At 29.1% G+C, this 24,014-nt stretch overlaps 2 protein-coding genes across 2 annotated transcripts in view; one reads left to right on the top strand and one right to left on the bottom strand.

Moving 5' to 3' along the window:
* The window catches only part of LOC128387429 (ephrin type-B receptor 1-B-like), a 44,229-nt gene that overhangs the window by 16,565 nt on the left and 3,650 nt on the right, over window positions 1-24,014 (bottom strand). The window contains exons 2-3 of the mRNA XM_053346626.1: window positions 2,171-2,250; window positions 284-464 (exon numbers count right to left, since the gene is read on the bottom strand). Coding sequence (XP_053202601.1) covers window positions 284-464; window positions 2,171-2,250 — 261 coding nt within the window. The remainder of the gene's footprint in view (window positions 1-283; window positions 465-2,170; window positions 2,251-24,014) is intronic.
* LOC128387458 (integrator complex subunit 6 homolog) lies at window positions 18,504-23,232 on the top strand. The gene is made up of 2 exons (XM_053346663.1): window positions 18,504-20,714; window positions 22,776-23,232. Exons 1-2 carry the CDS (start codon window positions 20,123-20,125, stop codon window positions 22,988-22,990), a joined length of 807 nt encoding a protein of 268 aa, XP_053202638.1. The 5' UTR covers window positions 18,504-20,122; the 3' UTR covers window positions 22,991-23,232.

Genomic DNA, 24,014 nt, shown 5'->3' with positions numbered 1-24,014 from the left:
ATAATTGAAATTGAAAACAAATCAACAAATTTGTCACATCAACAATTGACATAAACGTACTTGTATATAAAAAAACATTCAACCAAACCAATTGATAAAAATTATCATAAACTTTTGAAATAAATGAAAAGACAAAATTGACAATCAACAAACACTAAAGGATAAGACAAATAAACGATGAGAAATTTGCAAATTGATTACAATTATTATTATTATTAAATACGAATAATGAATCAATTGAACTAATTTAAAGAGTTAATAGAAACGAGAATAATCAACTTACCTGGAAATAAATTACAATCTCTCATTGAGAATTTAATTTCAATGTAGATTCGGTTAGCATCATGTCGCTCAATGAATGGCGTCCAAAGCCAATTATTTACATCCTTATAAGCTACATCACAGACAACATAGGACCTCCAGTTGATCCCTATTTCAAAATTGGTGAAACTTTCCTCCACCCACTGAATTATCACGACGATGATAGAGATAACCAAGATGATGAATATATATATTTATTTATTCAATTGAATTAAGATTTAATTGCATGTGAAAAAAAAGAAAAGAAAAAGGAAAAAAAAATTAGTTTCATGTATGGAAAAAGTTAATTTACTTTATCTTAATCATCTTTCATCGTCTAATTGAATTGAGATAATCAAATGATAAAGAGATGCGGAGGTGATGGTGGAGGTGGAGGTGGAGGTGGCAGGGTGATGAAAAATTAAGATGATAGATAGTTAACAGTCAACCAATTTACTCTCATTTATGGAAACAATTATGATTTGTGGTTAAGTAAATTACTTGGGATGGAAAAAGGTTGAAAAAAAACGTTATGATTAAAGTATTGGGTGTTGTTTGTTGATCATCATAAACAAAACAATTTCTGTTTAATCAACAAGATGATGACAGATGATAATCATGGTTACATGATTATCATGATTGAGCTGATCAACTGATTCTCTATTGATATTATAATAATAATACTAAAAGTTAAATGTTTCTTTAATTCAGTAAAATGAATCTTTCCATGTAAATGTTAAGGTAAAATTCCCACGGTGTTGAGGATGAAGATGAAATTGAAAATATCATCTTCAGAGATGTGATGATGCTGATGATTATGGAGGTGGAGAAGGAGAGAGAGAGAGAGAGAGAGAGAGAGAGAGAGAAAAGGTAAAGATGCCAAAAGAAAAGAACATAAGAAAATGATGATTTCTATTCAACCATCATTATCATCCTCATCCTCATCATTTCATCTCTTTCTTTTTCTCTTTCTTTTATCATCTTCTAGTTTACTTTTAACTGGTTATAATACTTTAAATAACAGACTCTCTCTCTCAGCAGGTTTGCTGTTGATGATTAGATTTCGTTTCTTCTGGATCCAGAAAATCATGATAATGATGATGAAGATGAAGATAAGGATGATAAAAAAAACTTGATTCTCTTTCTGTTTCTGGAATGAAAAAAAAAGTGTTCACAGTTTCCATCCTGATGACATTTTTCACTCTTCTCAATTTTCAAGAGACTCTTAAACCCTCAAGTATTATATACATTGCAATTCTCGGAGACCTCTGACAGTGAAAGATGAGATTGACACCGATCATCATCTTCATCTTCATCTAACATTGAAATAGAACTTTTTTCTTCTTATTTTCCTATCTCTTAACTTTTCTATTAACAGTTAATAACAATTAGTGCGTAAGTAAATTCCTTCCAAACAAAGTAACAACTAAACTCTCTTCAAATGGATATTGATATCTAACGAATTCGTTAGGAGGTTCGATGTCAACTAATTGTTCACATTTCTATCAATTTAATTCACTTATTCCATGTGATAATTAAATCAAAGTTAATCAATTGAAAGAAAGCATAATAATAATGTCAACAGAAAAAAAGATCAGGCCAACTTTGATTCTCATAATTGAAAAGTTTGTTCAACTAATTATGTTTGTCATCTAATCACTTTGATTGATCACAACAACTTTAATTGTTAAAACTATTATTTAATTATTTGCAAGAAGAGTTAATTAATAATGAACATTTTGAATAAGATTTAAAGATGAGATTGAATATTTTTGGTGACTGATTTTTGGAACGGTAAAAATTGGGAAGAAAAAGGTAAAAAGAGGAAACGGAAATGATGCTTTAGATTTCAATGGATTGTGAAACTTACCCCGGGTGTTTTAGACTGTGGTCCATAAGGATATCTGGTCCAGTCTAATGAGCTCTCTTTTGTTGAATCAAGTAAAACCACTGGACAATTAAGATGATTAAGGAAGATTAAGAAAAAGAAGAAGGAAAAAATCAAGAGATTAGATTGCTTCATATAATAATAGAGTGAAGAAAAAAAATATAACCGGAAGTAAAATGGATCAATAATTTGGTTCAATTGTTCAATCAATATAATCAGTCAATTGGTTACTCTTAATTGTTCAAAGTTAATTGTACAATCAGAAAGTTACCATTCACCAAGTATCACCAATAGATGGCATGAGAATCAATCGTTTACCTTTATGATAAAATACTAATTTGATTGTTTTGTATCATCAAATTGTTGATTGTTAATAGAAAAGGATAATAAACAATCAATTGTAATTAAAAACAATCTGCAATTTTCATCTCATTCGGAAGTTGTGAATTTTGTTTAATCCACTAATTGTGATTAAAAAAAAAGAGGTCACATCATGAGTATCAATATGTTTCCAGAATAATTTAAGCTTCCGTATCAATCTGATTTTAAAATGATGATTATGATAATCACGAAATGAATTACAATCAAATTAATTAAAACAATTGTTGTACAGAATTTATCATGAAACAAAAAAAAACAGCGTTTTCAAAGGCTGGAAAACACTGAGTTAATCATGAGCAATATGATGATGATGAGCACCTTATGTTTCATTGATGGAACAGACAAAATGTGATCTCATGAGAAATGAATATTGAATCAGGATGAAAAGGAGATGAAAAAACAAAAGAATGGAGATAATTTCATCTCATTGGAAAAAAAGTACAATGTTAACTCATCTGATTCGTTCTGGGTTCAGTTTTCAGGGGAAAACATCATGGAAAAACAGTAACAAACAAACAAAAGACATTAAGAGTTATCATCATCATCATCATCATCATCATGTGAATGATTACAGAGGGGGAAAAGTTCATCAGAATCTTTTATTTGGGCCTCATCTTTTTTTTTGTCATCCAAACCCTAGTACAAAGTATCAAGGTCATTTGATTGATGATGCAGTTCAGTTTAGTTTCATCCCATGTAGTTTCACCATGAGAGACGTTGATACAAGTCTTTGATTAACTGTGAGAGAGTAATAAAACCAATCATCATCATCATCTTCATGATAACTGAACAACAACAACAACAAGTTCAGTATCAACAGAGAAAGTGATATGGAGAAGTGTAAAAAAATATTATCCTCAAACAACAAGAATCCCCATGAAATTCATGGTGAAAAAAAAATTCAGTCAGAGAATGGGAAAGAAAAAAATAAAAGTGAAATCAGATTTGCTACCATGTCAAGTTCAGTTAGCAGGTCAACATGGTTGATGACAGGATAACCAGTGAGCTATGATGATTATCCCAGTGAGATTGAAAAAAAAGTACAACAACAACAAGAAAAACACTAATCCAAAATAAGATTAATCCGTTGAAAGAAAAAAGTTTCAAAAAGTAAATCATCTCAATCGAATCCAAATAGTAGCTTTCCTATTCAGTAAGAACTTAAAATTGATGAAATAATAAAAATAATAATAATCTATTAGATGATTACAATTTATCTTCATGATAACCAACAAAAATTCATGTAAAATCATTAATAACGAAATTCAGCAAATTCAAGATTAACCAATATCCACAACAATCATATGTTTGCATTTGTGTAAATATGATAACACAACAAATTTTGAGGTTACAAGAAGATGATGAGGATGAGCAACAAAATTAGATGCAAATAAAGGCTAAAATCATGATGATAATAACAATAATGACGATAAAAAAAAGATGCAATAGCAACAGAAGATGAAATATCTTCAGGGTGAAAATTGAGTGAAAAAGTAATAGTAACAAACAAATACAGTTAAGAAACATTGTCAAAATGATGAAGAGAGAGAGAGAGAGATGAAGAAAGTCTAATGAGGATGATGAGGATGATGAACAAAAGGCAGAAAAAAGAGATGAAGATGAAAAAGAGATAAACAGGAAAAAGAGCATCAAAAGATGAAGATGATAATCAGATGAAGGAAATGGTAGTAAGTAGAAAGCAAGGAGATGATAAATAATGAGAGAATAAGAAGAGAAAAAAGATAAATTATGATGACAAAACAGATGATGAGGATGAAGAAGACAGAGAGATTATTTTTGAGATAGAAAAAGATACAACTTTGCCTTGGGGTGTTTAACAAGAAGAAGAAAAAAACTTATATAAATCCACATTCATCCCTATGTAATAGATGGATAAGAGGATGCAAGTAATTAGCATAGTAAAAAAAAAAGAAAAGTTAATTTGATTGTTAATCAACATCAACTTTGGAATAGTGAAATTGGTAAAAAGAAATGAAGTTACAATTAAGTTTGAAAATCATTTGAAACGTTTCAATTAATCATGACAACGATAATCTAACAATAACATTATCACCATTGAAAAAGGTTTAAAGGAAGAAAACACAATTTAGATTGTTAATTATAAAACAAAACAATCAAGTTAATTGTTAAGACTCATTGAAACGTGAGTTTTCAACATTCTTTGTAAATGTAAATCACAATTAAAGTTTAACAACAACAATCAGAGTTGCCAATTGTTTCAATGAGAAAACTTGAAAGATAATTGATTGATTTGATCATGATTGTAATTTACATGGCGAGTAAATTGTTCACTTGGTCAATGAACACTGATTACAATTTAAATTAAAACTTATTCAACTGTTAACAATCAAGGAAATGCAATTAAGTCTCATCATAACAATAACTTTCCATTCAACCATTCAAACTATGCCTACGAAATTAACAATAAGGTAAATTAAACCTCGAGTTTTTTTTTTCATCACCATCATGTTAATACCCAAATTATTTCAGTCAATTACAGTTATAAAGGTGAGTCTATGTGTTGGAAAAATATAACAAAGGTTATAAACCAAGAAGATGAAAAAAAAAGAGAGGATGAAAAATCATTGGAATCATGGTGATAATGGTTAATGTTTATTGTAGTTTAATTTTTTAATCTCATCGTATCTTTTATTGGTGTTCATAAGAGCATATAACTCATCATCATCTTCATCATCTCCATCATCTTCATCAACATTTACCTGTGTATGTGAGACATTAACCAGAGATATTGTGAAAATAATATCACATCATTTTGGGCAGAATAGAAAAAAAATAAACTTCTATCCTCTCCTTTAAACATTATCCACAATGTTACAACAAAATAACACAATTTACAGAGTCAATGTTACCTGAAAAGTTACCTGGGGAGTGGGATGATTACTGGTGCAAGAAAAAAAAAGGTAGCAAGTTACATACATGAACAGGTAAAAGTTGAAAAGTTACTTTTTGTTTGGTTGAGTTTATGAAGAAAAAAAAATATATAAACTTTGCTCTCTCTCTCTCTCTTTTTATTTGTGTTAATACAGAGGAAGTTTATCTCAAATTGATGGTAAAGAAAAGATGAGGATGATCAGCATCATCCTTTTATCATCATCTAACTTTTGTTAGAGAGAAGAAGGTGAAGATAAAAAGGAGAAAAAGAAGGAAAAAAATCCATAGATTAAAGTGAATTTTTTTCGCTCTCTTTTATATCCAACAGTTAACTGAATCTGAGGAATTTTAATTCAAGAAAATGTTCATGGATATAATTCACAGGATCAACTTTGAATCTAAATGAAGGTGGAGTAGGAGGAAGAGGTGGTGATGGTGAGGAGGGTTGATGATGATGAGGATGCTCAAGATTGAAAAGAAGATGAAATTAAATGAACAGATTGAATTGGTTGATGAAAAGGTAGAGGCCAGTCTAAGGTAATTTCAATCAAGATACACTTAAGATGAATACATCTCAGCATGCAAGATACAATCATCATCATCATCATCATTATCATCATGATGACGTGTAAAAATCCTGCTGCTCTTTTTTAAATACTCAAACAGAGTCTCTCCTTTTTCCCTACAAATCTATTATATGAATTTTCATGAATCTCTCTCTCTCTCTCTCTTTTCCTGATGGATGCAATTTTGTCATCACTATTATCGCTATTCATTGAGTCAAATGATCCAAATTATTTAGTTTCATCAAATGTCCATCATCATGGGTGCGCCAAACTCAATGAAATCATCATCATCTTCAATCTCAACTTGTAATTCAGTTCTATCTGTAACTCACCCCCCTGAGTAGCTGTTCATTCAATAATAATAACAAAAAAATATATAGACAGTTATATTTATCATTGAGCAAAAATAGTAGATCCTATTGTGAGTTTTTCAATATCTTTTGTGTCAACCTGTACTTTTACCTTGAATTTTCTTACATATCAAACTGTGAATCCATTTATATATATACAGTACTCACAATATTAGCTTATTGTAATATTGAAATGTGTCTGTCATCATCATCTAATTCAAGATACATATGCAATTGTATTGAAAATCAATTGCAATACAATTGTAGCATTTGAAATGATGATCAAGAAAAAATCTCTTTACCTTTCAATTCCTATTTGTTATGTTTATTGCTGATGAATCTATTGAAGATGATGAAAAGATTTTTACCTGTAAAATTTTTCTTTTTACACAAAAGCAAATGATGTAAAAGGTAGAGAGAGAGAGAGAGAGAGAGAGAGAGAGAGAGAGAGAGGATCCTCTCATCAACTAACCATTAACTTAGACTAGTTTATCATCATTCTCATCACCAACCCTACCTTCATCACCAATTTGATGCTGCACCTACCTAATCATCATCTTCATCCTCATCATCATCATATTGCATTAACCAAACAAAAGCAAAATAAGTTACAACCTGAATAAAGCCAAAAGCTTTAAACTGGTAAGATTGATATTAAATTGTAACAGCAATCAAGGAAAGTGCAATCAACTAAACGATTTTTTTACTAAAGGTAAAAATAATGAGGATGATTGCTTTTTGTCAAAGAGAGCGATAGAGAGAGAGATGATGATGATGATGATAAAGTTTTAAGATTACAGGTAAATGGTTCAGATAAAAACATAAAGGTATAAACAATAATGATAAAAAGTTATGGTAACGTTAAGATTAGTATTTGTTATCCCAATGTTTATGGTCAGTTTTGTCCAGAGACTTTTAAAAGTGATGATGACAAAAACAAAGGATGATGATGATGATAACTGTTGGATGAAATAAGATCCCGTTGAGTTTTATAAATTGAAACTGTTTAAGTTAAATTATTTTGCTGTTAAATGATGTTTGATAATAAGACATTTTATCATTGGAGGTTTTTTTTCAAGTGATAACATTTAACTTGGTGTTTTTATAAGATGCTAATAATAATGATGATGATAATCATGATAATCATCATGATCAAGATGAGAATGAGGCCAAAGATGATAATGATAATAATAGTATCTAACAAGGCGTATTCCTTGGCAAGTGATGTGAATATATATCTTGTAACATGTTCATGATTTCAGATAATGATGATAATGTTTAATGAAAGACTATGATTGTCATTGAATTGGTTTGGTGTTGGAAACAAATAGTTACAATGATAAACAACAATAAACAGCAACTAATCACAGTTGAAATAATAATGAGAAAGTGAGTTTAGTAACAATTGATTGATTTGATTGTGATCATCATCATCATCTCCTGAAAAAAGGTATAAATTGTTATTCTTGTTCAAAACCTAATTTCAATACATTGTCCTCATCCTCATCTTCCTCATCATCATCATCATCATCATCAGTGAATCAAAGATAAAGATCAAGATGAACATCAATTCTTTGTCAAGTCTTCTGACCCATGGTCACTTCAATATCCACTCAACCTGACAACAAGAACTGAGATAGAGAGAGAGAGAGAGATAGAAATGGAAAGAGTCATCATCAGTATCAAAAGAAAAAGGAAAAACCTTTTCTCATCCTTATCTTCATCTTCATCTTCATCTTCATCATCATAACAAAAGAGGCAGATACAGAATCTTATCAAAAGTAACAATAGACAACAGATATCATAATATATTACATGGACTATCACCTATGGTATAAAAACCATAGACTATTTTTATTGATCTAAGTGTACTTTTGATGACAAAATATAATAATAATAATAATATGATAACAATAGGATAATGATAATAATATTGAATTTGCAATTAAATTTGATCAACAGACACACACTCAAAATAATATATGAAAATATTGAGATTTCATTGATAATATCAATAGTTACACATTGAATGCTATTCATTTATGTTTATCTCATGATGAACTTTTTTTTTAGTTATCAACCAGAATAATATAAACTCAGAGATAAATGGTAACAACGATAATATTAATAATAATAATAATAATAGGTAAATAAGATTATCTGATTTTGATTATAACAATTTGATTCAATTGTTGACAAAATGTATTACATGTTATGGTAAACAAAACTGGATTCAACATCTATCACCTTTTGTGATACCTCATCATGATAATATAATCATGATAACCTCATGATATTATATCCCCATATGCTGATATTATTATTATTACATCATATCTATTGGGTATAAATTGAATATATATTATCATTTGACTGTTGCAAGAATATAAATATTTTTTTTCTGACAATTTAATCAACATGATAATAATCAGATAAACAACATGAAACTGTTACCTGTCAATTGTAAAAGGGTTTTAAATTAACTGCTTCTCATTTATATATATATCAACATCATCTGAAGGTGTTATCATCATCAAAGCAATATGATTATCACCATGATCATCATCAGAATCATCTTCAGGGTGGGTGATGAATAAATAACCGGAGGGTTTTAATATTGTCATTTCCATGTGTCTACCTAACTGAAAGGTAGGATCATCATCATCATCATCATCATCGTTTCAATTGAAGAAAAAGAGAGGAAATAAGTGGGAAGAGAAAAATATTACTTCCATGATGAATTCATAATTCTATATATAAATTCTGTATATATCAAGGAAAATCTATGAATTCTGTCTTAGAATTCATCATGTATTTAGACATAAATATAATTCCGAGTTTTTCCCATGTTTTTGCCTTGAAACCATCGGGAACTTTCAAGAGTAAGATATATTATTTAACTGAGTTTCCATTGACATTTTCTTTTTTGATAACTTGTTTTCCTTCATGTTTGACAGAATTGGAGTAAAATATCAGTAATATTCAATATCACGATATTATTATTATAAAAGTTCTGGAAAAAATAATTCAGAGAAATACCTTTTTTCTTTGTTCATTGTTATTACCCTGATCATATTTTGGATGAAAAAAAAGGAGACTAGAGTTCATACAATATGAAATAATAGAGTTGACATTAAGATATCAAACATTAGACCTTTTATCATGTTATTTCAATCATAATCATAATCATCATGATTACTCCTGCAAAATTTCATGGTTTTCAATTGTTTGCAATCATTTGAAAGTTATGAGTTTTAATCAACAAAGAATCAACAAATTATTTATTAATATATTAAATCATCATCATCATCATCATCATCATGATTTAAAGGATGAGATAGCAAGAGGATATTCAGGATAAGTTCAAGTTGAATTTGAAAATTTTTCAAGGAAAACAAAACCCTCCCTGTTATATGATATGGTTCATATGTAATCCTATCAGATTTATAGTGAAAGTTATCAGAAATTTAAGAAAACGGATCAACTGATACAATTCATTTTCCTATTTCTCTCTCTCTCTCATGTAGACTCACTATCTTCAAACTAATCTTTTCTCTTTCTTTTCCTCTTTCTTTTGATTATTTGTTACAAAAACATAAATCAAATTTTTATATCATCATTTCATTGGAACTGATAATATAATAGCTAACAAAATAGAATCAGTTGAGTGATGATTGAATTGAAGTCGAAAAAAAAACAAAACAAAATGCTGAGAAAAGATTTTTGGTCAAAAGCAAGAGGATGATGACCATGAGGAGGAGGAAGATGTGGGTGGACAAAAGGAGATGAAGACAAAGTGGTGAAATATTGTGACATTATGTTGACCAACCCTGTACTTAAGTGTTGATACTCTCTTGGTGTGTTACTATTACTGAACTGAGGAAAAAAGTAGAGAGAAAGAGAGGGTTTCCCACCCTCTCTCGGGTGGAGATAAACTCAGGATGAGGGTGAAAATAAAAGTAAGAGAAACGAGAAGATAAACTTTTGGGTTAGAAAAGGATCAATAGTTAGAAAGATGAAGATAAAGATGATTAGATGATGATTATAGTAGAGGGCGTGAGTGTATATCAATTCATATATAAATCTATAAGATGAGAGAGCCATAAGGAACCATCAATTACCTTGTTGTTGTTATCATCATCTTCATCATTATCATCTTGCTCTTTTCTTTTTAAAATCTTTACAGTAACAAGTTAGAGTAAAATACATAATCATCATCATTACCAAATGATGATGAAAACCCACAACATCAATGAGATCTTTTCTTACCTGGTCAAACAAAAACCATTATCATCCTCCCATCCAATCATCATTGTCATCATCATACTTTCTCTCTCTCATAATAATCATTATCAACATCATTTAGTGTCTCCTCCTCTCTCTCCTTTGTCTATTTCTTTTCTCTCTCTCTCTTCACCATTTTTACTTTTCATTTTTAAGTTCATGTTATTGACTCGACGGATGATTTCAATTCCAAGTTCAGTTCCATCTCGTTTCAACTGAATTACAATATTAGTCTCACTACATTCAAGTCTCTTCCTTATCCATTCAAGAATCATTAAGATCATTCAAATTAGCTTTTTTTTCAATAGAAAATGTGATTAGAGTGTAGAAAGAGAAAGAGAAGGATGAAATAAGATGATGATGATAATGATGATGATGAAAGAGAGGAAGAAGAAAAAAGTCCATGAAATTCAGAAAGAATGAGATTACAATATTCAGAATGAGAAGATAATATTCATCTTCCAATGGAAATGATGAGCAACTCATCATCTTTCACTCTACTTTATTTCGACTAACTTTTTTCTTCCTCTTCTTTCACCATCATCATCATCATGATTCACTTTTCATCATTGAAGAAGGCAAAAAAAAACTACATATCATCCAAAAAGATAATATTCAAAAGTCATGGAATTCAAAATATATACATGATAAACACTCTCATGATGAACTGCGAGCAATATGCCATGAAAATTGTCTCTCTTTGTGTATTCTAAATATTATCATCAGTATGAGAGAGAAAGGAGAGAAAGAGAGAGACAAATAATCATTTAATTCAAGTGAATAGTAAAAAATTACAGTCAAAGAATTGATCATGATGCAAACAACAGCAGAAAAAGTGGAAACTCAGTTTGAACAATAATCGTAATGAATTAAACTGTACATTCACGAGGCAGTAAACGTTTGACTTTGATTTTGTTTTGGAAATAAATTGTTTCTATGGGAACTCGAGGATTCTGATAATCAACATGAATTATGATCATGGTGCATGGTGGAAGATGACTGAGGATAGATTTGATTTTTTTTTCCTTCTATTCTCTCTCAAAGAACTAATATTATTAAAGTTAATTATCGGATGAACTTTTTTTCTATTCATTCTATCTATTAATACCACCGTTATGAGTCCCTCACCCACTACTATTCATGCAAATGAGTAAATCTGGTAATGATGATGATTAGGAAGAAGGGGGAAATGAATCCACTTCAAATGTGAAGATAAATGTTGTTATTATTGATAGAAAACAGTGTAAACCTAAATGAGATTCAAATTATCATTGAATTGAATGATAATCTTAGCAACAAAGTGAAAGATTTGTAAGCATTTACATGGAAGATCAAGATGAATATGATGATGTAAACGAGAGAGAGAGAGAGAGAAATATTTTCATTGAAAGATTATCTTTAATCATTATTACATTGAATAGACAAACAAAGAAAGATAATCTCATGGCTTAATCCAAAGTGAAACGATTAGATTAAAAATGAGAGCAAGAAAATAGTCAAAATGAATTGATGATCATCATAATGATCATCTTATCATGTGAATAAGATGATAACAAGTAAAGATGAAAATTAATATGATGAGGATGATAAAGACCACCACCAATCATCATATTATCATGACTGTCATGTAACAATTACATTGTGAGTTAAGTTAAGAATTGTCTTCAACGGAAATGAAGCAAAAGACAATAAGATTAAAAAGGAAGAGGAAAAAGTTTCTTGAATCAATAGTATCATTATTATCATCCCACTCTCTCCCTGTGAGCTTTTTTTTCCTCCATCATGATTACATATTTTTACTGAATTCTGTCAGGAAAAAGGCCAAATGTTTGATTGATCGAGTCATAAGCATTGATATTATTAAGAAAAGTACAACATGAGACAAAAAAAAATGGTTCCTGTTAAATTGACTTAAAAAATGCTGAGATGATGATGAATATCATCCTAACAAGACATACAGATGATGATGATGATGAGGATGATGAGGATATATCATTGTTTTTACTGGTCTTGGGAAAAAAAGATGCAGATAATGATGATAAATAAGAGATGAAAGTTATTTTGAAAGTAAAGATTCATCTTCATCTTTTTTATCATCATTATCATCATGGTTTCTCTCTCGCTCTTTCAATCATTTGCAATTTGATGGTCAAATTATTTAGGTTACACTTGGTCAGTTTATCAAAATGAATCTCAGGCCACACACAGAATTGATTTTTTTTCTAGGTTACAAATCAACTAAATGATAATAACAAGGAAGACAAGTAGTAATTTGTAGGTTGAGAGCCGATCTACTGGTCAGTGGTCTCATTCTTATGTTGATGTTACCTGAGTAAGTTGAACATTTCGATGGGATATCAAGTGAACGAGAAGGGGAAATGTTGGAACTCATGAAGTGAGATGAATGAAATTTTCAGATGAAATTAATATGAGATGGAGCAAGAGATGAATTCTTTTTGAATCTATGAATCTTAATGGTGAAATTCATGTTATAAGGTTGATTCAACAGGGAAGGTTGGGAGTGGGTGGATGAGTGATTGTGATGGTGGAAGATTTGTTAAATCAAAATCAACTCGAATAAGTTTCAAGTATTGTAAAAGGAATAAGGAGGAAAAAGGAAAGAAATGAAAATCAGAGAGCAGAAAAAAAGTCATGAAGAGTCAAAATGAATACGAATGAAGGTGGAAATATACACATATAAACAGTGAGAGGGAGAGAAAAATATATATATAAGATGAATAAATCGAAGAAAATTTTTTGGTATTTTCTTTTTAAACTATTCAATGATCTTATTCAGAATTGGATTCAGTTGGTGTAGACCAATGTATCATGAAGAAATGAGAGAAAAAGTCAAATTAACCAAACGTCAAATTTACAGGGAGCATTTTCATCTTGCTCTTAATACATTTCACTTGTTCAGAGGAGGCAAAAAAAGGTATCAGATATTTTCTCATGATATAAGTCACAAATTGATGTTCAACTCACAGGGAGAAGAGACCAGGAACCATGAAAAGATCAGAATGTTTCAATATATAAGAAATCAGAGAGGGAGATGGAGAGAGAGAGAGAGTGTGTGTAAATTGAGAGAGAGAGCGATAGACAATATGGACTTGCAACTCATGCGGAAAACTGAATCCCATGAAATCTATCAAGTTCAATATTTCAGCTTGACTGTGCAAAAAAAGACTAACAGAAAATAAGATACATAATATACAAGGAGAGAGTAAAAAAAAAGTTCTGAGAATCTGAACTGTTCAGAGTTGAGAAAGATAATAAAAAAGTACATTAGATGAAAATTCGGATAAACTAACATGGTGACAATATGGAAAGTGAATAAACAATCAAGATTAAAGTGAATCAATGTTGGACAAAAAACAATTTCATTCATGATTAAAGACCTAAAGGTAAACAGCACGAGAAAATAATAGCAACACACAGAAGACAATATGGATTAACAAGTTGATAGAATAAGAAAATTATTCCATTAATCCAGATAATCACATGTAATAAGTAAGCATAAGTACCGTTATGATTAAGTAATTATGTACTTAATCAAGGAAGAGCGGGAAAAAGTAACGGCCAAACTTGTAATCTAATAAATATCAGAGACAAAGGTAAACAAAAACAATACTTGGATAATATTAATAACAATAAATGTCTCTGGTACCATTGAGTGAGTTTCCTAGGTACATGTTTATGTAAATATCATAAATAATCAATGATAATATGTCAATGGGATAAAATTACTAGATCTTTTTGAGAAAAGTAAAAAAAAACATTACATGGCTATTGGAAAGGTTTAGTTGATAGTAAATGGATTAGGATCAATTAGATTTACTAGTTTTTTTCACTTTTTTTTACACAAAGATTGTAATAGTTAAACATATATATGATATTACTCTTGATGATTACCATTTTTTTAATGGTCTACATGTAATTTAGGCAATAAATGGTATCATCATAATGGATCTATGGTAAATATTGCAATTTAAAGTTTCTACTATTTTCTCTTGATTGTAACCGTTATAATCTTTACGATGTTGATTGTTTACTTGTTTACTCATGATACTCATGGAGAGTAACAGGACATTGAGAGTAAACTTATATTTCTCTGAATAAAATAACAATAATATTACAAATTGTAAAGTAATTGAAATAATGATGATGATGATTAAATTGTGGTGATACTTTTATATTCCTATGGAAGTTTCAATTTTTATAATGTCCATCATGATGGATTTCAAAAGTTTTCCTCTCTCTCTTTCTCTCTCGGTTATTCAGAGAAAATGATAATAATATAAAGTGATCACGTTCCGAATCATGATGATAATTTTTCAACATGATTCTAATTATATCAATTATACATAATTTTTTTTCTATTGAATTTAATTAAAGTCAAAATTTTCTGGTCAATGGATCATCATGTTAATTATTAAGTCGACTTGTTACCATTTACTATTATTTATGATATTATGTGTACGTAAGAGTCGCTGGGTTGCTAGTTGACCATATTAATGAGTGATACAAAGTTAATCTACCATAGGAGGTGAAAGGATAATGAGAGGTTTGGTCATGGACCTTGGAGTGAAAATCATGTGTCCTTGTATTGGATAATTAATTGTTAGTGATAATGAATAATATTAATACACAGGTAACACATAGAGTTTTTTACCTGTGAAATAGTTTCCGGTTGGTTGAGATAGACTCAAATTACTATTAACTTTTCAATATAATGTTCAAAAGTTAGTTAAACACCATCATTATTATCAAGTGTAAAGACTTGACCATGGGTCAAGGGGCTAAAGTTATAATGGTGATAATAGTAATGATGATAATAAGTCAAGGTAAAAAAAGTTGTCTCTCTCTCTCTCTCTCTCTCTCTGTGAGTCTAATGATAAAATACTAGCATTTGTATTATGTTATATTGAAGATCCAATATAAATAATTGATCAAATCGTAGAGTCCATTGAGTAAATGAGTTTTTAATCTGTACTCTTGGTAAATCCTTAATCATCATCATTGTGATAATCACCATTAACTCAATCACTTTGTAAATCTTAACAATTTATTTTATATTTTCACCTTAATGATGATAACTTTTTTTGTCAAAGTATTATTATCATTATCATCCTCATCATGATTAAGATTATAAATATAATCATCTTGGAAATCATTTTCCATTAGGTTAATCACAGTTGATTATCATTATCATTAATCACCAACAATAATCAGATTTTATTGTAATCCTATTAATTGTGCTCAGTTTGTAACAATTTGATTAAAAACCATAGAGAAAGAAAGTTTAATTAACTCAGCCAATTGAAAACAAACCTTTCGTAAACTCAATTAAAAAAAGTGTAATTGTAATTATAATTTTCAGAAACAAATCATTATGATTAGTTTAAAAGTTTTAATTACTTTGGTTTATACGGTTTACAAGCTAATTAAAAACACAATTGCAATTGATCAATTGGAAATCACTTCTCAATTGTAATTAAAATTAAATCGTCAACTGGTTAATATACAAAAATGATGATAAATTTTATCAATTAAATTGATTGTGACTCAATTAATTGAATAAGGCTTCATATAAGTAAATAAGGAAGTCGATATTTATTAAATGTCGTTGCAATTTCATTCCTAAAGATTCAAAGTTATCTGATTGACTTGAATCTCCACCAAGCATCAAAAGATGAAGAGACAAATGAGAGTGAGAGAGGGAAGGGAGGGAGAGAGATCAATAGGAAGAGAAAATGAAAGATGATCATCTTCATTATACTCACACAATCCAATAAAATATCAAGAGAAATGATTCTAACCTGATAATAACATTCTTACAATTCTCAGTTCTCTTTAGTTTATTATATTTCCTTTTCTTATTATTTTTCTTTTTTGTTCTATGTAGAACATTTTTTTTGTTCTCTTTTGGATGGAGAATTTTCTTCTCTCTCTCTAACATGATTCTCCTCCTATTTCTTAGCATCTTAATCACATCATTCTCAAAGATCTACTGGTGATTCGGGATTCGTGTCACGATGAAACGAAAAGAAAGAGAATCGAAGCCTTATCATCATCATCATCATCCTAATCATTATCATCTTAAGATTCTAGTTACCTTTTCATCATCCTCATCATCAAACTAACATCATGATTATTTCAGAATATTTGGAATCATTCCCACCAAGAAAAAAGAAAAGGTGAAGAAAAATTATATACCCAAAGAATTGAGTTAATCTGTAGCTCTTTTTTGTTGCTTTTTTCGCTGAGATTGAACAAATTATGCAAACACCAAAAAGCTTAATCAAGAGTAAATCATTTAGATTAACATCTTAATGACCATCATCATGATGGTCATTAAATCATTCAGATCAGGTTAATAAATTAAAAAAGTGTAGATAAAAAATCAACAGCAATTGACAAAATGACCAGAATAAGTTTCTCATGAACATGAATAGTGTTTATTATCAATCAGATAATAAGTAATGGGAGGGATACAGAGGCGACCCAATAGTGATAACAAATGATGATAATTATACACAAACTCATCATCTTCATCATCTTCATCATCATCGTCATCTTTTAGGTATCCAATGGACTGTAAAAGGAAATGGAAATGATAATATTCATTGATAATTCATCTGCGTCTCCAATTAAGCCCATCTCTCTCTCTCTCTCTTGATTGGGTTTTAACACTTCATCTAATTAACTGTTGATGATAAGGTAATTGACAATTTATGTTGATTAACAAATTGTATATATTATATATTTTACCTTCAAGGTTAATGATCCGTTTGGGTTAACTAAATGTCATTTTGTTTACAATTTAATGGTAAATGTTTGATTTTTACAGGTAACAAATATTGATTTGTAAACTGAATTAACTTAATTTAGTTACTCTCTCGTTATCCTAATCAACGAAACCTTGTATTACAAGTTTAACCATTTTCACAGGACAAATTTGAATCAAGTTTTTAATTGCTTTCCAATTGCTGTAAGACCCTTGAAAATTTAATTTATTTTCATCTTAAATACATATTAAACTTTGTGTTGATTTAGTTTGCTGGTTGATTAATATTTGATTGTATTTACTATATGGTTAAATTAACTTTACCATGTTAATAATTGATTAAATCATGGTTAATAAAATTATTCAATTTGTTTAAACAATTTGTATCTTAAAGATATTTACAATTGTCGTAACGATTAATTTTCAATTGGTGATTAATTACAATCAATTGTGAATAGATTTATGGATTTCCACAAGTTAATTGTTGTTGATTAACCTTTTTTTTACCTTCTTAAATTAGATTTGATTGTGAAAAGTATATAAACTAAATTAAAATTGATTGTAAGACTTTGATTCTCATCCATTAACTCAATCAAAAATAATGCTATTTTTTTCCCATTGATGCTAATAATAAATCATTCTGATGATCAAGATAATCATGATTATATTGATTGCGTGATGAAATTAAACTTAATTGTAAAATAATTACCAGACAATCATCAAAATCTTATTAAAGAGAGAGCGAGAGAGACATTGGTTTTCATCAATGAATTTCGTGTAAATAAATAAAACAATCAATTCTAAGGTATCGTTACTATAATGAGAATAATTTTCTGAACTTTTTGAAATTAGAATAATAATCAAATCTAATTGATACAATTTACTGTTATAAAGAAATGGAAACGGAAATGGAAATGATAAATCAGATATTGAGAGATGAATATGGAAACGGAAATGAAGGTTAAATTGAATTGAAATTCATATAAATATAAATCATTGTCTCTCAATGTGAAAATTTCAAGACGATATAAATTCTGGTTGATAATCATTTAAATCAATGTCAATTCAATTGCTACAGGAAACACCAAGAGTAGCACAATAAACAACAATAAATACTCATGATCAACTTGAAGATTTACCCTGAATAACAATAATAATAAACTCTGTATATATACATGATGACCCAATGATAGTGGTGAAAGTATATATTTAAATTGAATTGCGTTCAAATGCAACATTGATTCAGAATCATGATAATAACAACAATTCAACTGAGACTTTGGTGAAAGTTTGAAACATTTTATTTCTGTTACACATCAAGATATATAATAAATCTGAATACCAAACATGATAATAATAATGATATAGCTGAATAAAAATAGGGAAAAGTGATAACAATAAAAAAAAAAGGAGCATTGATTCAGGAATTCAGGTGAATTCCTATCTCTCATGGAAATCTGAATACATTCATTTCAAGTTTCATGATATTATCAAAGGGAATTCAAGTTACAATCAATAGATGATGAAGAAAGAAAAAAATAAAGAGGAAATAACAATAAAAAAAAAGGTTATAATAAACAAAGTAAATATCACAATTTACTGGATTCAATTCTGATTCTAGACACAATCAACTACACATATTCACCATAGAGCAGAAGCAAAAAAATAAATAAATAACTAAAAGGCTCAACGTAAATGCCTGGAGGGCAATTAACTAACCCAAGAAAAGAAAACCAAGTTTACTATTATATATATTAACTTAACAGGATGATTAAAACAATGAACATTAATGTTGACAAATGATAATCACATTATTATCAACTAAACTTACCTTGCAGGTAAAGTTTTTAAATTGTTTCAGCAAATTAATTAATAGTTTCAGCTTGTTATTATTATTACTCATTACATGTTTACCTGATATAAGTTAATTGTTTACAATTATAATTACCATGCAACAAATAATAGTACAGGCGAAAAGTATTAAAACAAAAGTTATCAACATATGAAAGGATTGTTATTGATTTCTATGCAAATTGTTTAATTTAATTTCACTAATCAACCATCATAAGGGAAAAATACAATTACTACAATTAGAAGGACACAATTTACAAAACTATTGTAATCATGAGATAATAATGATAATAATTTAACGTTACACTGAATCTATCAAAATATAAGTAGCTATATATATATTGGTAAACAAATCAGTTAATTATCATGACAATCAGTAAATTGAAATGAAATTATAATAATGACAGGTAATGGTTACCTGGATTCTAGGACCTTGATGTAAGAAAGTAAAAAAAAAATCAACCAAATGAAAACGGAAACAGTTAATGAATTAAAAGTAAACAAGGTACCACAAAAAGGTAACACTGACAATTAACAACATATGAAGGTTTAAATAATATAATTAAATAGTAAAAGTAACAATTATAAATTTAGTTGACAATTAACTCGAAACAGAGTAACATTAATGTGATAAAAAAAACAACAACATTCATTTACTTTGACTCTCTGTTATTATTAACAACATTTCATATTATTATTCATTTGTATTATTGATTATTAATATTATCATATTGATGTATAACTATAATTAGGTTTTATCATCATTACTCACTCACTCATTCACTCATCTTTCTCATTAATTATGAGTTACCTGGATTTATCTGTCAACTATGTTTTCCTTTTCACCATTGTGATAATACAATTTTGTTCAGTGACCACAGATGAGATTAATGTTACTACATCATCGCCATCATCATCAGTAACTACAGTAACTTCATCTCCTTCACTAGTAGTAGCCGGAAGTTTTTCATCATCACCATCATCTTTATCTTCATCACCAGCAGCATCTTCAGTATCCTCTTCCTCATCATCATCATCATCTTCATCATCATCAACAATTTCACCCATAACACTTTCAACATCACCTTCGGTGTCAGAAACGACAACAACTGATCCTAATCATCAAACTTGGCAACGAAGCTATTACATTAATCAAGGAGTTCAACCTTGGTCCTATGGTTACAACACAGGAATTCATCCTTATACTGTAACCTACAATTATCCGGTTACCAGTACAGTGGTTTACCCAAATATGAACGATAATAAAGTTAATCATCATAATTATAATTATTATAATAATAATAACAATCAGAATCAACCTCATGATAATGTTGAATTGGGTAAATTTTTCTCAACCTCACCTCAATCCAATAAAGGATCAAATCATTTTCCAGGTAACAAACATTTACTAAATTGTTATTATCATTGTTACATTATAATGATAATACTACAAATTAATGATATTAGTCAGACTCTTGGTGAAATTATTATTTCATCATTTAGTTTGATTCATGAGAAATATATTAATTCAGGATAACAGATAAATATTATTATTATTATTATATTAAAAAGGGTCAAATCTCATGAAGCATTTTTTTTTCAGCAGAGTAACTTGAATCTGAACCTTGAACAAGTTGAGAGTAAATTTTATGAATTCCTATCATGTTTCAATCGGAATAAGGTGGAAAATCATGATCATGATGATGATGAGAAGGAGTAGGAGGAGGATGAGGATGATGAAAAGAGTAAGACAAACGAAGTGCTTACTTTTAGGTTACTATTACATTATCTCATTTTCAAGCTCAGTTTTTCAATCATTTTTACCGTTACATTAATTTGAAGCTGATTTTCTGGCTCAACCTAAAGATTTTTTTTTCTCTCGTCATGATTTCTCATGATTATTCTGGTTTCAAACACTCTAGGGAAATCAAAATTCAAGGAAAATACTAGTAACTTATCATCATCATCAATGATATCATCTTCATCTCTTACTATTACTATTTGACCCTTTACCATGTTCCAAGTGTTTCATCCTTTAGGTAACTATACACTTCCCATGGAAGAAAAAAAAATAATGTTCAATGAATGGTTCCTAGTAATCATGATACTGATCATCATCATCATCATCCTTTAGTAATGATAACAATGATGTTAATGATAATAACAACAAAACGATCATAATAATAACCATGATAATAACAATATTACCTTTAGAAGGCAATTTTATCACATCTACTGATTATTATTTGTAACTGAATAAGTTTGATATTCTTGATAAATATTATGGAAAGAAAATTCTGAATCAAGATATATTGAGATAATAATAATCACCAAAAAGGACTGGAAAGGAAAACGAAAATGAAGATGAAGATGATGAATGAAACAATCTTATTCCATTGAAATGATAGCAAATTAAAGGATAGAATTTTTCTTTTCCTTTTCCTTTGCCTTCTCATATACTCAAAGAATCAAATTAACCTGAAAACATGGTCAATGTTATCGTTTTTTACTGAATATCGCCAGAACTGAATATATATTTTTTTCTTCAGATTGAAAGATAACATTTTTACAAGTTTACGTGACATTGATTATCATTGAAAAGGATGCGGAGGAAAAAAGTATGATGATGAAAATGGATGATTGAAAGAGAGAAAAGAGAGAGAGATAGAGAGAGAGAGACATCTTCTCTCAGTGTCTTACATCACTCTTCATCATCTCATTACTTTTGCAAGTCGGAAACTCATCTTCTTCTCTGTTTCTCTCTCTCTCTCTCTTCATCATCTCACTCAAATCACTCATCAATGTTGATAGTTGCTTCGCCCTCAGACTCAAATCAATCAATTTGCTTTAGTTTCTCGAGAGAGTTGCAAGGGATGATGATGATAATGATTAAGATGAAGATGAGGCACAGAGTAAAATAAACCCAAGATTCAATCAAAAAGTATCACAACATGTAAAAGATGCAAAAGAAGCAAAAATTGACACTGAATCTTTCATACAGGGTATGATATATATACTCTATATATTTATTAGTTTAATATTATGAAAGAGAAAAAAGTTTTCTGTGTAAAAAAAACCAACTTATATTCACATGATGAATATAACTTGATGATAGATTTTGCTCTTGAAATGTTGAGATCAATTTCTCACCAAATGCATTTGACGGTTTGTGCAAAACTTTTTGCATCATATGCTGGTTATTTGCCTTAAAAATCATCATCCTCATCATCACCATCATCATAACAAAGTTGAAAATAATTTGCTAAGACTTTTTTTCCTCTCATTTTGTCAGCACCTTCCCTCCAATTGCATCAACACCACCATCATTTTCCCACCTTCATCTATGCAATTCTGAAAGTTCAATCTCTAACCTTTATTTGATTTGATTTCTTCTTCTTATATAACAATTTCTCTCTCTCTCTCTCTACTGTTTATCATCATTGATTTTCATTCAGGATTCACAAATGATGATATCCAAGGGATCCCTTTAAATGATGATCAAGATAATAACGAGATGGTTAACCTTATCAGCGGAAATGGTCAACCCAAGTCAACACTGGACACTGATGAACCATTTCCAGTTAATCAAATTTCCGGTTCTGATGATGTAAACGAGGATTTCACATTGGATGACAATACAGTTTCAAATAGTTTACCATTTAACTTATAATCAAAATTAACAACAACAACAACAATCAACTAACCAACAATAGTAATTATCATCATTGTAAAAAATACAAAAATCATCACAATCAAATGATAACAACAAATCTTGACTACAGACAAAAGTTAATTACAAACTATGATAATTAAAGTGTTTGGTAAGACAAACTTAATTTCATAACTTTAATGATAAATTTTAATTAACATTAATATAATCATCAACTTGATCATTATAACTGTAAAAATCAAGATCATTTAAATTTGGCGCTTTACTTCCGTTCTCAATTAAAATCTTAATCCATTAACATATGATGATTATCCTAATTTTATTTTTTCTCTAATTGTTTAAATTTAGATTATAACAGTATTTGTTGTTTCTAAATGATTATAATCAAATTTAAATAGAGAGAAACAATTTAACGTAGGCAGAGGTTGAAGGTGATCATTATTTTGGAGTAAATTGTGATTAGATAATGATAATAATGGTTGATAATAATTGTTACTCTGATTTTCTGTATCAATATAAGTATGGAGGAGAGATAAAAAATTAAGTTAATCACGGAAACCGGTGAAATAGTTGATTAAATTGTTGAGAAAACTAATAAAGGTAAAAACTGATCAACATGATTCGTGATTAGCCGTTAGGAGAGTTAACAAAGTTTGGACTTAGAGAGAGAGAGAGAGAAAAGTTCCAGCCCAAGTGATTATAAAGCGATTGGCTTTTAGCATTGAGGTCATTACTGGGTAATCATGTTTAGCAAATAAATAATCAACAATCAAAAGTAATCAGCAATCAACAATCAACAATCATCAACAAGGCAACTGAACAACAACAGCAACAAGCAAGAAGATAAAAAAAAACTAAAGGTAACTACAAAAGCTTCAACTTATTGAGTTCAAATCAATAATGATAATGATGATGATGATAATGGTTGATGATAAATAATAAGCAGCTAAGTTTAAAATTCTCAAGGAACTTTTTTCTGATATAAACTCAGAAGAAGAAAGGAAAATAATATACAAATAGAACA

Source organism: Panonychus citri, unplaced genomic scaffold (genome assembly GCF_014898815.1).
Source record: "Panonychus citri isolate SS breed McGregor unplaced genomic scaffold, ASM1489881v1 Contig00090, whole genome shotgun sequence".
Taxonomy (NCBI): Eukaryota; Metazoa; Arthropoda; class Arachnida; order Trombidiformes; family Tetranychidae; genus Panonychus; species Panonychus citri.
The sequence above is the reverse complement of the archived record's forward strand: the minus strand, read 5'-3'. Positions and strand labels throughout refer to the sequence as shown.